Source organism: Rosa rugosa, chromosome 3 (genome assembly GCF_958449725.1).
Source record: "Rosa rugosa chromosome 3, drRosRugo1.1, whole genome shotgun sequence".
Taxonomy (NCBI): Eukaryota; Viridiplantae; Streptophyta; class Magnoliopsida; order Rosales; family Rosaceae; genus Rosa; species Rosa rugosa.
In genome coordinates this window covers 44,115,161-44,129,274 of record NC_084822.1, presented here as the reverse complement: position 1 = coordinate 44,129,274, position 14,114 = coordinate 44,115,161, and the positions used below count along the sequence as shown (strand labels likewise).

Below are 14,114 nucleotides of genomic sequence, written 5' to 3'. Positions count from 1 at the left end.
CTATTTCTACGTAATATAAATAATGGTTTTCTCACATAAACAACTTCTGATAAACAATTACGAGAGTCAAACTCCATATCCTTCTACTTAAATAATTTAAATAAGATGGTATTGTCACGTGACAAGTTCTCACAGCTAATCATAAAATTTATTTCCAAAACTTCATTTACCCATATTGTTCTTCCTAGTGATTCACCAAATACAAAATCCTTATACTTAAATAATTTAAATAAGATGGTATTGTCACGTGACAAGTTCTCACAGTCAATCAGAAAATTTCTTTCCAAAGCTTCATTACCCATATTGTTCTTCCTAGTGATTCACTAAATACAAAAATCGCTATTCAAACTTAAAACTGTATAGATGGTGATTTGTTATTGGACAGTCGGACAAATTAACTTATGGTCAAATCCCGGCATTGAAGATCTCTTCTCCATGATCATCTCGACTTGGTATGAGATTAGTTGACTAATTAATTGAATATGAGTTATCAAAAAAATGCAGAGAAAAATCTGAAAGCAGATTGTACAGAAAGAAGCCAAGAAGGTATGGAAAAGAAGGATAATATATTAGTGCCTATGGTAATGGTAGCATAACTGCACAAGCATCAATTATAAGTCTTGATGGGAGGAAGACAGCTTTTCTTAACTTTTATTATTTTCTTCTTAGAAGCAGCTTTTTACTTTTCAGGGTCGTTAACCAAGTGTTATGATTAAAACCTTCCATACCTTCCATGTGAGACTCAGTGAGCTTGCACTCGCGCATTATTTGTACGCAAAATGTCCTATATATTTGGACAAAATCTCCAATTAACTCCATTTTACACATGCAATCTTCTCTTATCACTTTATCAGAAAAAATAGTTTCATTTTTAGAGACGTGGTACTTTTTTCTTTTACTCTAATTAGACATGATTTTTATTGAGGCCGGCCACATTATACGCTTCAGTTGTATTACTCTTTTTTAATAATACAGTTTGATTTGATAAGTTACCTATTCTAAAGCGCAAACATCCATGCATTGTTCATTTCGTTTGCCATTTTCCTTATGAATGGTATAGAAACAGTTTTGCCCCTTGTCTTGTGTTCTTTATAAAGTCAATTGGTCAGTTATTGGTTAATCATTCTACATCGATCTGTTAAATCAAATTGTACTCTTTTTTTTCAATCTAAGAGCAAGTTCACCCGTTGGGTCATCGGGTCACTCACTATTCACTATTTTTTAGTGTTATTTTCACCATCTGGGTCACGAGTACAGTGTATTTCGTGCCCTGGGTCACCCTGGATCACTTTCTGAGTCATCATGGTGACCTGCACAGTGTATTTCGTGCCCCAGGTCACGGGCACAGTATATCGTGACCCAGAGAATGAAAATAAACACTAAAAAGCAGTTAATAGTAGGTGACCCGGTGACCCAACGGGTGAACTTGCTCTAATAAGTTACCTATTTTAAAGCACAAACCTCCATACATTGTTCATTTTATTTGCCGTTTTAGCTATGAATAGTATAGAGACCGTTTTGTCCATTGTCTTGTGTTATTTATAAAGTTGTTCAATTATTTAATAATCATTCTACATCAATCTATTAATTAAGTTTGTGCATCAGCATTTACATCCATGACTTCAGTCTGATATGACCTAGCTAGCCAACATGTCAAAGACAAGGGTGTTCTTCTTTGAAAAATGTATGAAGCACGCGAAATATCAAATATCATGTAAGAATTTTATTCTATTTTTTTCATAAGTCCACGTCATGTAAACAGTCATTGATCACATTTGAAGAGTTCAAAGATGACACGATATTATCTTTCTATATATGTAATGCATGCATCATGATATCACCTTTTCTTCAATTTCATCTGTTCCTGAGCCAATATATAATATAAGACTGTCTTAACTTGATAAAGCATTTAATTAACTAGCATAAAATGATATCAAGATATGAATAGAAAAGCACTAACAATAAACCACATACACAACCTGATTTCATTGCATTGATCTCAAATTTCAGCGTATTCTCTATAAATACAAGGCCATCCTCAGATAATGGTTCTATGATCTAACATCTTTATTTTGTCAAAGTCATCACACAGCGCAGTAGAGCGTAAGAATATCCCTACCCGTACACACCTGCTCCTCTGACTGTGCTTTTGCTTGCAGGTTCCACAAGATCAATTTCAAACCTATTCGCCCACTTACTGACCCTCTTGGATCAATTCGCTCTTTTTTCAACCGGATTTTCTCTTAAACCCTAAATGTTTATTTCTTTTTTGTTGTTTTTTATTTCCAATTATAAAATTTTGTGTATAATCAAAACATAAAATACAAGGGTGTATCATGCAGGGTATATTTATAAGCTTTTATGAAATACACGTGGTTTATTTGGAATGGGGAATTTCTTAGTCGCGTGACAAATGAACGCTGCCGACCGTCCTCGAGTAGCGCACCGCCCAACTTTCTCTTTTCTAAAGCTTGACACTTGACACCGTGTCATTTCTGCCAAGTTCCAAGTCATCAAAGATTCTCATCTCTCCACAATTACCATAACGCCCCTGCTCCTTAATCATCACAATTATGCGAAGGTGCTCCAAACATCCAAATTTACTCATTTATTTACTAATTAGAAACCATTAAATTAATCAACGGCTAGTGCTGTGTAGACAGATTTAAAATCAAAGGCTCCTGGTAAATTTGGAATTAATATTTGTATTCAAGCCGACTAAAAATTCAAATTTTTCTTTAAAGAAAAAAAATTAATTTTGCTTGCTTCATTTAACGAGTGCATACATTTTTTTTTTGAAAGGATTTGATTTAATTAGATATCAAAGCCATGAAAACAGGCCAGAGTCTAACAGAACTTACATAAGAAGAGCCGGAACAAACCGGATGTCCTATCTAAGTCACACATAAACTCATTAAAGTCTAAATGGTCGCTCGCTGAAACAGCAAGCCAACAAACTAAGTAAGAATAATCTCACTTCCTAAGGCAAAATCATTCATCTAGTCTAATCTGCCAGCACTCAATTGTGGTACACATATCAACTAGAAACATCTTAGAAAATATATAGAAATCACTCCCACTTGAGAAGGCTTGAAGTTCAGAATGTCTTGAAATTTGGTACCTTAAGCAAGTACCATCTCTTTCCCCTTAGGGTTAGAGCTAGTACTAGTTTCAGGCTCCTCAGCAGCTAACAACCTCGGCATCAGGTTGGTCTTGTTGCTCTTTGTCTTGTCAGGTTCACCATCTTTCTTTTTTCCTTTTCCTGCTGTTCCATAAGGCAGCTTATTCACACTTCCAATAGGGCGTCCTCTTTTTCTCTTTGGTTGATCACTGTTTTTGGAAGGCCCTTCCAATAAACCCATAGTCACTGCATCCAGATTTTTCTTCCCAATAGCAAGACTTAAGCGTAATTTTTTTGGAGAAATAACTACCTCATCATTTTCCCTGCTTCGCCTTTGTCCTGTAATTGGATCGCCATTGAGTCTTGGCTCTCTCAGTGCTCTAATTTGCACCTGTCTTTGACGACGCATGGCCACCACGGATTGGGGAAGTAAAGCTTCCGGTATGCTAGTTGGTATCTGAGCCTTGAAGATCAAGGTTTGATTGTTTACCACCACCCTATTGTTATTAGGGTTTTCCTGTCCCCGTAGTATTGCCAAGGCCGTGGGCTGTGCCACCGCTCCAACTGGTGTATCACTATCTTCTTCCAGATCCGGCCCTGAACAAGGAAGGCCAACGTGGGTAACTAGGCCACAGGTACCGCATCTGCCAAACAACTTATCATACCGAAACTGCACCATGAATTGAACTTCATCTTCCACCCAGAAGCGGCGACGAAATAAGAGAGGCTTTGCATAGTTGATCTCGACCCTGATGCGCAGGACTCGGGTCCGGAAAGCCGGACGATCAAATTCCTTGAACTCTCCCAGCGTACTTCCGATCAGGCGCATAATACGCTCAGACCTGAACGCCGGCGGTACCCCTTGCAGCGTCATCCAGTAGGATGATTTCTTCAGTGGTATCTCGCTTGCCGGACTGATACCGTCGTACGGCGCTAGTGCTACAGGGGCCCTGTTGTAGCCCCACGGTCCACCCTTCCAAACCCTATCCACATCAGAGGGATCTGTGAAAGTGAACAGAACCCTGTCATCTTCTCCAACTTCTTCAACGCTCAGTCTGCCATTGATTCGCCATGCAGATCGGAACATGCCAAGGAAAGAGCGACGAGAGTATTCCCGCGCCGTGAGCAGCTTTCCCACCATGAAAGCTTCGGGTTGTCGCAGTCCTTTGGATGGACGCAGGTCCACCGGTTTCTTGCCATCAGCCAACGCTAGGGAGGAGGCCAAGCGGGCTGCCATTTTAACGAGTGCATACATTATTTGAACTTTGAACGGAAAAGAATACCAGTTATTTATGTTTTTCTTTTCTTTCTGATTTTTTTGATACTCAAATAGAATATTATATGTAAAGAGATTTATACCAGAGTACATTTTGAATTTTTTGAAGAATGTATCCCTAAATTTAGTAGATGCAAATCATAATGGATTTGGCTTTTACCATATTATATTAGTATGAACGAGTCAAACAAGTTGATTAGTGAAAACAAATGATGGCTTTGGTAGTTATAGAGTTCAAATTTCATTACGTAGAAAATTCACATACACATTGTTTTGCTTTATTTTTCTATAATTATATTTATACCTCTCTCAGCATGCTTAAAAGTTGAAAAATAATTGTGTTTACTAGATCCAATATAATATTTTTGTTGATGAAGGGAATTACAATATAATATAACTAACTACACGCTTTGTTTAAGAAAATTGGTTTTCGGTCAAGTAATAAAATTGGTCCAACACTACTTGTATATATTATCACAGGGGAATCTAGCATTGTCACACCCAACCATCTTTCAGTTGTCTTGGATCTATTCTTCTAAATAGTTTAATGGGGTCATGGTCATTATCTACTCTCTTCATATGAGGGAGACAACTTACATATGATAAAACAAAAAAACAAGAAAACAAGGCTTTTATAGTAATTTTGTTAAACACAATCTCAACAAACAACGCGCGAAATCAGAGTCAAAAACAATGTGCCAAACCCAAGGAGAATCCATTTTGAGATCCTAAACCACAAAGGGCAGTTTTGTCATTTGCAAAAAAAAAGAAAGTAAAGAAACTGCGACGTCTTAATTTTGCAAAATAATCCACTAAAAAAAACCAAAATGGAAATAAAAATCTGAAAAAAAAAAAAAAGGTAATTAAAAAGCATTAATGTCTGTTGCCGTTTGTTTTTTACTTTTTCAATCACCTTTTTTTTTTTTTCATTTTTTTTTTTGTTCTCTTTCTTGAAAGACAGTAGTAGCGAACCCACAAAGTCGCAACATAAAAGGCAAAGCAAAACACAGTGAGAGAGAGAGAGAGAGAGAAACAGAGAGATCACTTTAGAGAAGGAGACCGAGCGATCTAGCAAACATGGGGTGACTCTCACAAAAGCAAAAGCAGCTCTCAGGGTGCTTTGTCTGTCTTAGCTGCTCATCACAACACTCCAATTTTTGTTTCAGTTTTTGTTTCTGGGTGAGTTTCTGTGTTTGATCCGTTTCTTCTAGTTTTCAGTCTTTCTGAACTCAGAAAATCGATGCATTATGTGAGTTTTCATTGAACTGTGTGTCTGGTGTTTTGTCTGGAGTTGATCCTCGTGCCCATGAGTTTGTTTTTGTTTTTGGGTTCTGGGTAATTAGAATTTTCTCTCTTTTTCTTTGGTTCATTTCATGAAATTGTGTTAAATTTCTCTGCGTTATAGTTGATGTTTTAGCTATTATGATTGTGGTTAAAAAGGCTGCTTGAAATGAAAACTGTGTGGATTTGGAATTCTGTGAAGTATTTCTTAACAAGTCTGATCGTTTGGGTTTTGGGTGTGTGTTTGTTCAGGTAGTTTGTAGAAAATTAGAAGACAGCAGTCAATTTTAGTATACAACTCTGGAGCTGAGTTTTACTGATCAGGTATGATACCGTGTTTTTAGTTTTTTACTAATGTTTCTTCCAATTCTTTAGGAATCTGATCTCGCCCGCCATGTGGTTTTGGTTGATCTGAAATTTGATTGTGGATTTTGGTGAACTGAACAGGTGTGACCTTGTGAGCACAAATTCATCCGAGAATTACAGATTTGGTGGGTTTAAGCCGGTCCCGGTTGAGTTTTCTCGTCGGTTTTGGGTTACTGCAACACCAGTATCGACGGTGGTGGTGATATTGGCCGGAGTTATGGCGACTGTGTCCCAAGCGGATTCTAGACGCATGTATTCTTGGTGGTGGGACAGCCACATAAGCCCAAAGAACTCGAGATGGCTGAAGGAAAATCTTACAGGTACGTGTTTAATTGTGGACTGGTTTGCAATTTTGATTGACTTACTGTGTTTTTCATATAGAGTAACAGCTAATTCTACAAATTCTCTCATGAAAGAGTTGATTATGATAGCTGCATTACATATTTTGACATGATATTGTTTCTTCCTGTCAAGAAAATATCAGATCAAAGATGCATCTTGATCACCAATTCATTTACTGTGCATCTTGGCTAATAATGACTTAGAACAGAAACTTGGAACTCTACATATTTTCACGAATTTTCTCTCTATTGTTGACTGCACCCATAAAATCAATGTAATCATACAGGCTTTACAATGTGGTGATCATGATTTTCTGTTATTATGCATATATCACTATTCAAACTTGTGCATCTGTTTAGTTCTAGTTTTTACTTTTGATGTTCTGTGTATATCAGCAATGTTGTTCCATTTCCTTCCCCATCATGTGTATAATTAGTTATGTTTTAACTTATTGAACAGATATGGATGCCAAAGTCAAACACATGATCAAACTTATTGAAGAAGATGCAGATTCCTTTGCTAGAAGGGCAGAAATGTATTACAAAAAACGCCCAGAACTAATGAAATTGGTTGAAGAGTTCTACCGAGCATACCGTGCGTTAGCTGAACGATATGATCATGCAACTGGGGCACTGCGCCAGGCTCATCGAACCATGGCAGAGGCATTTCCCAACCAAGTTCCGTTTGTAGATGACTCGCCTGCAGGTTCTTCTGCTAGTGAGACTGATCCCCGAACACCTGAGATGCCAGCTCCTATACGAGCATTATTTGACCTTGATGAATTGCAAAAAGATGCTCTGGGACTCTCCTCCTCAACCCATTTCCATGCTCTCAAAAGGAATGGAGCTTTTGGTGAAGAATCTGACTCTGGAACCAGCCGAATTGGTTTGAAACAGCTGAATGATCTCTTTGGATCGGGAGAAGGAAGGGCGAAAAAGGGCCTCAACTTCCTTGATGCTGACGCAAAAGAACACAGCATGCAGAACAATGGCCATGATCTTAAAAATCGAGCCTTGTTGGGGGATGATCGAGTGGGCAAAGCAGAGACAGAAATATCAAACTTAAAGAAAGCTCTTGCTAAACTAGAAGCTGAAAAGGAAGCTGGCTTACTTCAGTACCAAGAGTGTTTAGAGAGAGTATCTAATTTGGGGTCTGAAGTCTCTCGTGCACAAGAGGATTCCAGGGGACTTAATGAACGAGCCAGTAAAGCTGAAGCTGAAGTTCAAACTACAAAGGAAGCACTTAACACATTAGAGGCTGAAAGGAAAGCTAGTCTTCTTCAGTATCAGGAGTGCTTGGACAAAATCTCTAATCTGGAAAGCATCATCTCTTGTGCCCAAAAGGATGCTGGAGAGCTAAATGATCGAGCTAGTAGAGCTGAATTTGCATCTGAATCTCTACAGAAAGATCTTGAAAGGGTGGCATCTGAGAAAGAAGCTGCACTTGCACAATACGAACGGTGTCTGGAGAATATATCAAATCTGGAGGACAAACTACTGCATGTTGAGGAGGATGCCAAGAAGATTAACAAGCGTGCTGTTAAAGCTGAACTCGAAGTTGAATCCTTGAAGCAAGCAATTGCCAATTTAACTGAAGAGAAGGAAGCTGCTGCTCTCCAGTACAAGCAATGCCTGGAAACAATATCTAATCTTGAGCATAAGATCTCTCATGCGGAGGAGGAGGCACTACGGCTACACTCTCAGATAGACGACGGGATTGTGAAGTTCAAGGATTCAGAAGAAAAGTGTCTTCTGCTGGTAAACTCAAATCAAAATCTGCAGTTGGAGTTGGAGTCTGTGGTGAAGCAAATGCAATCTCAAGGTGAAGAGCTTACAGAGAAGCAGAAGGAGTTGGGTAGACTTTGGGCTTGCATACAAGAAGAGCGGTTGCGATTTATGGAGGCTGAAACTGCTTTCCAGACACTGCAGCATTTGCATTCCCAGTCCCAGGAGGAACTTAGATCTCTTGTAGCTGAGCTCCAGAATAGAGATTTGATTCTGAAGGACATGGAAGCACGATGTCAGAGATTGGATGATGAAGTCCAGAAGGTGAAGGAGGAAAACAAGAGCCTAAGTGAGATCAATTTGTCTTCATCTGTTTCAATAAAAGATCTGCAAGGTGAGATCTTAATCTTGAGGGAGACGATTAAGAAACTTGAAGAGGAAGTTGAACTTCGAGTGGACCAAAGAAATGCTCTTCAGCAAGAGATATACTGTCTGAAAGAGGAACTCAGTGACCTGAACAAGAAACACCAAGCTATGCTAGAGCAGGTGGAGTCAGTTGGCTTGGATCCAGTGTGCATTGGGTCATCTGTGAAGGAGTTGCAAGATGAGAACTTACAGCTCAAACAAATATGTGAGGCTGATAAAAGTGAGAAAGTGGCGCTGTTGGAAAAGTTGGAAATCATGCAGAAACTTCGGGAGAAAAATGTTCTTTTGGAGAATTCCCTTTCTGATTTGAATGTTGAGTTAGAAGGGGTTAGAGGGAAGGTAAAGGAGTTGGAACAATCATGTCAGTCTCTTCTGGCAGAAAAAGGTACTCTTCTTGCTGAAAATGGCACTCTGATTTCCCAGTTGCAGTTTATGACTCAGAATTTAGAAAAATCATCAGAGAAGAACAAATTTTTGGAGAATTCTCTCTTTGATGCGAATGCTGAACTGGAAGGCTTGAGTGTAAAATCAAAGAGCTTAGAAGAATCATGCCTACTGCTTGGTAATGATAAGACTGGTCTGATCACTGAGAGAGAGAGTTTAATTTTGGAGTTGGGCAGTACTCGGCAAAGACTGGAAGATCTGGAAAAAGGATATGCAGAGATAGAAGAGAAACTCTCTGTTCTGGAGAAGGAAAGAGATTCTGCACTTTGTAAAGTGGAAGAGCTAAATGTATGCTTAGATTCTGAGAAGCAAATTCATGCCAGTTCTGTTGAGTTAAGGGAAACCCAGTTGGCTGAAATGGAACTGAAGATCTCTCATCTCCAAGCAGAAGGGATATGCAGGAAGAAAGAATTTGAAGAGGAACAAGACAAATCTGTTACTGCACAGATAGAAATCTTTGTCCTGCAGAAATGTGTAGAAGATCTGGAAGAGAAGAACTTATCCCTCATGATTGAGCATCAAAAACTTTTGGGGGCATCCGCAATGTCATTGAAGCTGATTTCTGTCCTAGAGCATGGCAAACTTGAACAACAGAAGGAAATTAAGTCATTGTTTGTGCAAATTAAAGCACTGAGAATGGGGCTGTATCAGGTGTTGAAGAATGTTGACATTGATGCAAACCTTGGGTGTGCAGAAAAGGATGAGCAAGACCAAGCACTCCTTAATCATATACTTGTCAAACTTCAAGACAAACAAAATTCTTTCTCTGAAAGTTGTGATGAAAACCAGCGGTTGCTTAATGAGAACTCTGTTCTCATAGCAATGCTTGCCCAAATGAAACTAGAGGCGGACTGTTGTATGAGGGAAAGAAACACTCTTGACCATGAGTTCAGGACCCAGTCTGAGAAGTTCTTGGTGTTGCAGAGTGGCGCCCAAAGACTTCGTGACATGAATGCAGAATTGAATTTGAAGGTAGTGGAGGGAGAACACAGAGAGGGAGTTTTGAGGACTGAAATAGATAATCTGCACGAGCAGTTGTTGGACTTGCAAAGCATTTACAAGAGTCTACAAAAAGAAAATTCCCAGATGGTTGAAGATAAAGGATCCTTGAAAAGGACGATCTTGAATTTGGAGGAAGAGGCGCGTAACCTAGAAGAGGATAAATGCGTCATGTTTGCTGAAACAATATATTATAGTAACCTCTCCCTTGTTTTCGATGATATTATTTCCCAAAAGCAACTGGAACTGGAAGAGCTCAGTCACAATTATGATGAACTTCATCTTGGCAATAATGACCTGAAAGAGAAGGTGAGAGTATTGGAGGGGCAGTTAGAAGTTATACAGATGGAAAACTTACATCTCAAGGAGTCATTAAATAAGTCGGAGGATGAGCTGAAATTGGTTAAATCTGTGAATGATCAATTGAATGGTGATATTGCAAATGCAAAGGATGGTTTGTCTCAAAAGGAAAATGAGCTTTTGGAAGCCGGGCAGGTCATAAATGAACTACAGAATGAGAAAAAAGAGCTGTATATACTGGTGGAGGATTTGACTAGTAAAAGTGATGATGCGAAGGTGGTGCTGGAAGATCAAGAGAAGCAAATTTTCAAACTACATGACGACAATGACCGTCATAGTAAAGAGATTGGATGCCTCCGTGAAGTGAATCAGAAGTTGGAGGTGGAACTATCGAAATTGCATGAAGAAGCTGAAAAAGGCAAAATTGAGGAGGAAAGGCTGATCAGTGAACTAAAAAGGGGAAGAGAAGAGATAGAAATGTGGGTGACTCACGCAGCCACCCTCTTTGGAGAACTGCAGATCTCCTCCATTCGTGAAACATTGTTTGAAGGAAAGATCCACGAGCTCATTGAAGCCTGTCAGATCCTTGAAGACAAAAGCGTTTCCAAAGGTCTGGAGAGTGAACAGATGAATGAAAGAGTCGGCACATTGGAACATGAAAATGGAGAGCTACTAGCTCAGTTGGCTGCCTATATTCCAGCTGTCATCTCTCTGAAGGAGTGTACAACAGCCCTTGAGAATCATTCACTTATTAACACCAGATGCTCAGAGGTAATTTTCAATTCTGTTAATATATTTAACTTCCGAGTTTTCTGAGACTTGAGTGATAATCCATTACTAAGCTTCTATCCTCTATTTTTTTTCCTTATTGGAACTCAGAGCTTTGTCCTTTAATTTTTAATTTTTTTTTTTATCTATAGTGGGTTAGCAGTATTAGATTGGTTCTCTCTAACCTAATGATATGATCTGTTCAAACTTCATCTAGCAATGCAGTCATGAGTTTTTATCAATTTGGTTCAAACTTAAAAACTTTTTAACAAAGTTTTTTATTTAAGGCCTCAATTTATTTCACAAAGATACGATGCTACTTCAGACTAACAAACTCTAGGAAGTTTAATAGAAAGTAATGTGGTTTCTGTCAGAGGTTGGATATGGATTGATATCCTTATTCATCTCATTTTTTGTCGGTAGTTCTTTGGTGTGTTACCTTGAATATCATTTAAAATTGATAATTTATGTTTCACTTTTGTCCAGGATGCCCTTCTGCAAGCTGAGAGCTCTAAAACGGATGGACATCAAATTGACACAGTGCCAGATGGCATTTCAGGACTGCAGGATTTACAAAGAAGAATCAAAGCTATTGAAAAGGCTATGGTAGAAAAGGAAAGCCATCTTACTGTCAATCAGGAAGGTAAACAATTTGGGGACAGGTTCGGTAGTGAGAAGCCTGAAATCTCTGAAGTGGGGAACGAAGTTCTGACGAAGGACATCATTCTCGATCAGATATCAGAGTGTTCATCCTATGGGGTAAGCAGGAGAGAAACCATAGAGCCTGATGCTCAGATGATGGAGTTATGGGAGACCGCTGACCAGGATGGCAGCATTGATTTGATGGTTGGCAAGGCCCAGAAGGCAACTACTGTACCGACTGACCACAGTCAGACTGAAGCTATAAAGAAACACAAGAATAAATATCCCTCTTCAGAATCATTGGTTGAGAAGGAATATAGCGTTGACAAATTAGAGATCTCTAAGAGATTCTCGGAGCCCCGTCAAGAAGGCAACAAGAGAAGGATTCTAGAAAGACTTGATTCTGACGTTCAAAAGTTGACAAACCTTCAAATTACCGTGGAAGACCTGAAGAAGAAGGTGGACATTACTGAGAAGACCAAAAAGGGCAAAGGTATTGAATTTGGTACTGTAAAAGAGCAGCTGGATGAAGCCGAAGAAGCCATCACTAGATTGTTTGATGCCAATAACAAATTGATGAAGAGTGTCGAAGATGAATTTGTGTCTCCTGATGGAGCTTCTGAGATAGTCCCAGATCACAGTGGGACTGTCAGCAGAAGGAGACTGTCCGAACAAGCAAAAAGAGGGTCAGAGAAAATCGGTCGATTGCAGTTGGAGGTACAGAAACTGCAATTTCTTCTACTGAAGCTGGATGGTGAAAAGGAAAGCAAAGGGTCAACCAGGATCAAGGAGAGGAAAACAAGAGTTCTTCTGCGGGACTATCTCTATTCTGGGACTAGAATGAGCAACACAACCCCAAAGCGTAAGAAAGCTCCTTTTTGTGCATGCATGCCCCCAACTAAGGGAGATTGAAGCAATGAAACTTGATGTGCCCAATGGTATAGTACAAAGTAATGAGAATGAGGCATTAGACTTGTCTCATTGTCCATAAGTTTTTCTTTCCTTTTATAGAGTTATTTAATAGAGAGGATTAGTTGGGTCTCGCATAGCTTTGAGATCCTGCTGTACATGTCAGGCTCTATCTACCAATCAAAGGAGACCCAGTCTGCTGTACATGGAGTTTATTCTTCTTTTACATAAATAGTTCTGTTAGTTTCTTTTTGGTACTAGCTAGTCTATTGTGTAATTTTGCAGCTTAGAATAAAATGCTTCTGTTACATGTTCATTCTAGATCCCGGTAGTTCTGCATGTTTGAGATGCCTGCACTAGTGGGTTTGATTTACAATCGAATGCTGAGAAAAAGAGCAGCATTGCTGGTACTACACATGTTTTTGTTTGTGGTAATAGGATAAATGGTTTAGTTTGACATAAGTATCTACATTAGGAGCTAAAGGATCCAACATGTTCAATGTGCAAACCTCAAATTTTGTAATCCCCACCAAAAGCAGTAGGAAATTCTTTCAACAAAATCAGATGAAACCACTCCAGAATCAAGCGCATCAGAGTATATTCCAAATCCGAGAGACGGGGATATTGGTGAGCAAGTATTGTTCAAAAATGTGCTACCATCACAATATAAAGAACATGAGAAACCACCTGCATGAATTTTACAAGCTTCTCAATAGAGCTTAGTTATAATGCGACAATCTATACTAAGAAGAATGCAAAAGCTTCCAAACAAAATTGACTGATGAGACATTGTAAGCAAACTTACATGGCTAGCAAGCATACAAAAACATTGATTAATCAATGTAGATTCAGCGAGGATGCCAGAAGTCCTTGTGACTTTACTTAACAAGGAGCAGATTCGGATCACCCTCAAGATATATTGAATGATAAATAGTATGTTCAATGACTTTGTAGCATCGAATACCCTAGTCATTTAGTTTTGGAATTACAGCAAATACTATTTGAATCCAGTGCTATAGTCCAACTCTGAAATACAAATTCTACTTCTTCAATAAGCCTAAAGACGAAGTCACCCTTGTACCTGTGGAAGTGGAAGAATTAGAAGTATGTCAACTGGGAAGCAAAACAACAAATATCTCCCTGCCAATGCTCCATTATCTGGAATTGATTCGCCTTCAACAGATGTTATTGAAGTTCTCTCAGATTTTTCCTGATTGAGTCCAACTAATTCACCTTCCTCTGATGCTTGACAAGAAAGAGTACCAATACTATCTCTCAGTTTAAAAATGATATGAAACATATAAAGGAAATTAATGAGCCAGGAATCGTGAAGCAGTAGCTACTGTCCCCAATGTTCCATCCAATCTGAGGCACTTGTGCTCATTATTAACGACAATGATATAACAGAACAAAGGATCTAGTGAGAGTGCAATAACACACCAAATCAGTATGTTATTCAACCGCAGTTTTAGCTCCTTAACCAAAACTCTGAAATAACATTTCAATGATTTTCTTA

The 14,114-nt window shown here is 38.9% G+C and overlaps 1 protein-coding gene across 1 annotated transcript; it reads left to right on the top strand.

The window, feature by feature from the left end:
* The first annotated feature begins 5,394 nt into the window (after positions 1-5,394).
* LOC133738552 (protein NETWORKED 1D) lies at positions 5,395-12,914 on the top strand. The gene is made up of 5 exons (XM_062166112.1): positions 5,395-5,576; positions 5,931-6,002; positions 6,126-6,364; positions 6,846-11,050; positions 11,534-12,914. Exons 3-5 carry the CDS (start codon positions 6,262-6,264, stop codon positions 12,599-12,601), a joined length of 5,376 nt encoding a protein of 1,791 aa, XP_062022096.1. The 5' UTR covers positions 5,395-5,576; positions 5,931-6,002; positions 6,126-6,261; the 3' UTR covers positions 12,602-12,914.
* Positions 12,915-14,114: the final 1,200 nt, after the last annotated feature.

Coding starts and splice junctions, on each gene's coding strand:
- LOC133738552 (XM_062166112.1), top strand. CDS start 6,262: ATGGCGACTGTGTCCCAAGCGGATTCTAGACGCATGTATTCTTGGTGG. Junction 6,365..6,845: donor GCTGAAGGAAAATCTTACAG/GTACGTGTTTAA, acceptor CTTATTGAACAG/ATATGGATGCCAAAGTCAAA. Junction 11,051..11,533: donor TTAACACCAGATGCTCAGAG/GTAATTTTCAAT, acceptor ACTTTTGTCCAG/GATGCCCTTCTGCAAGCTGA.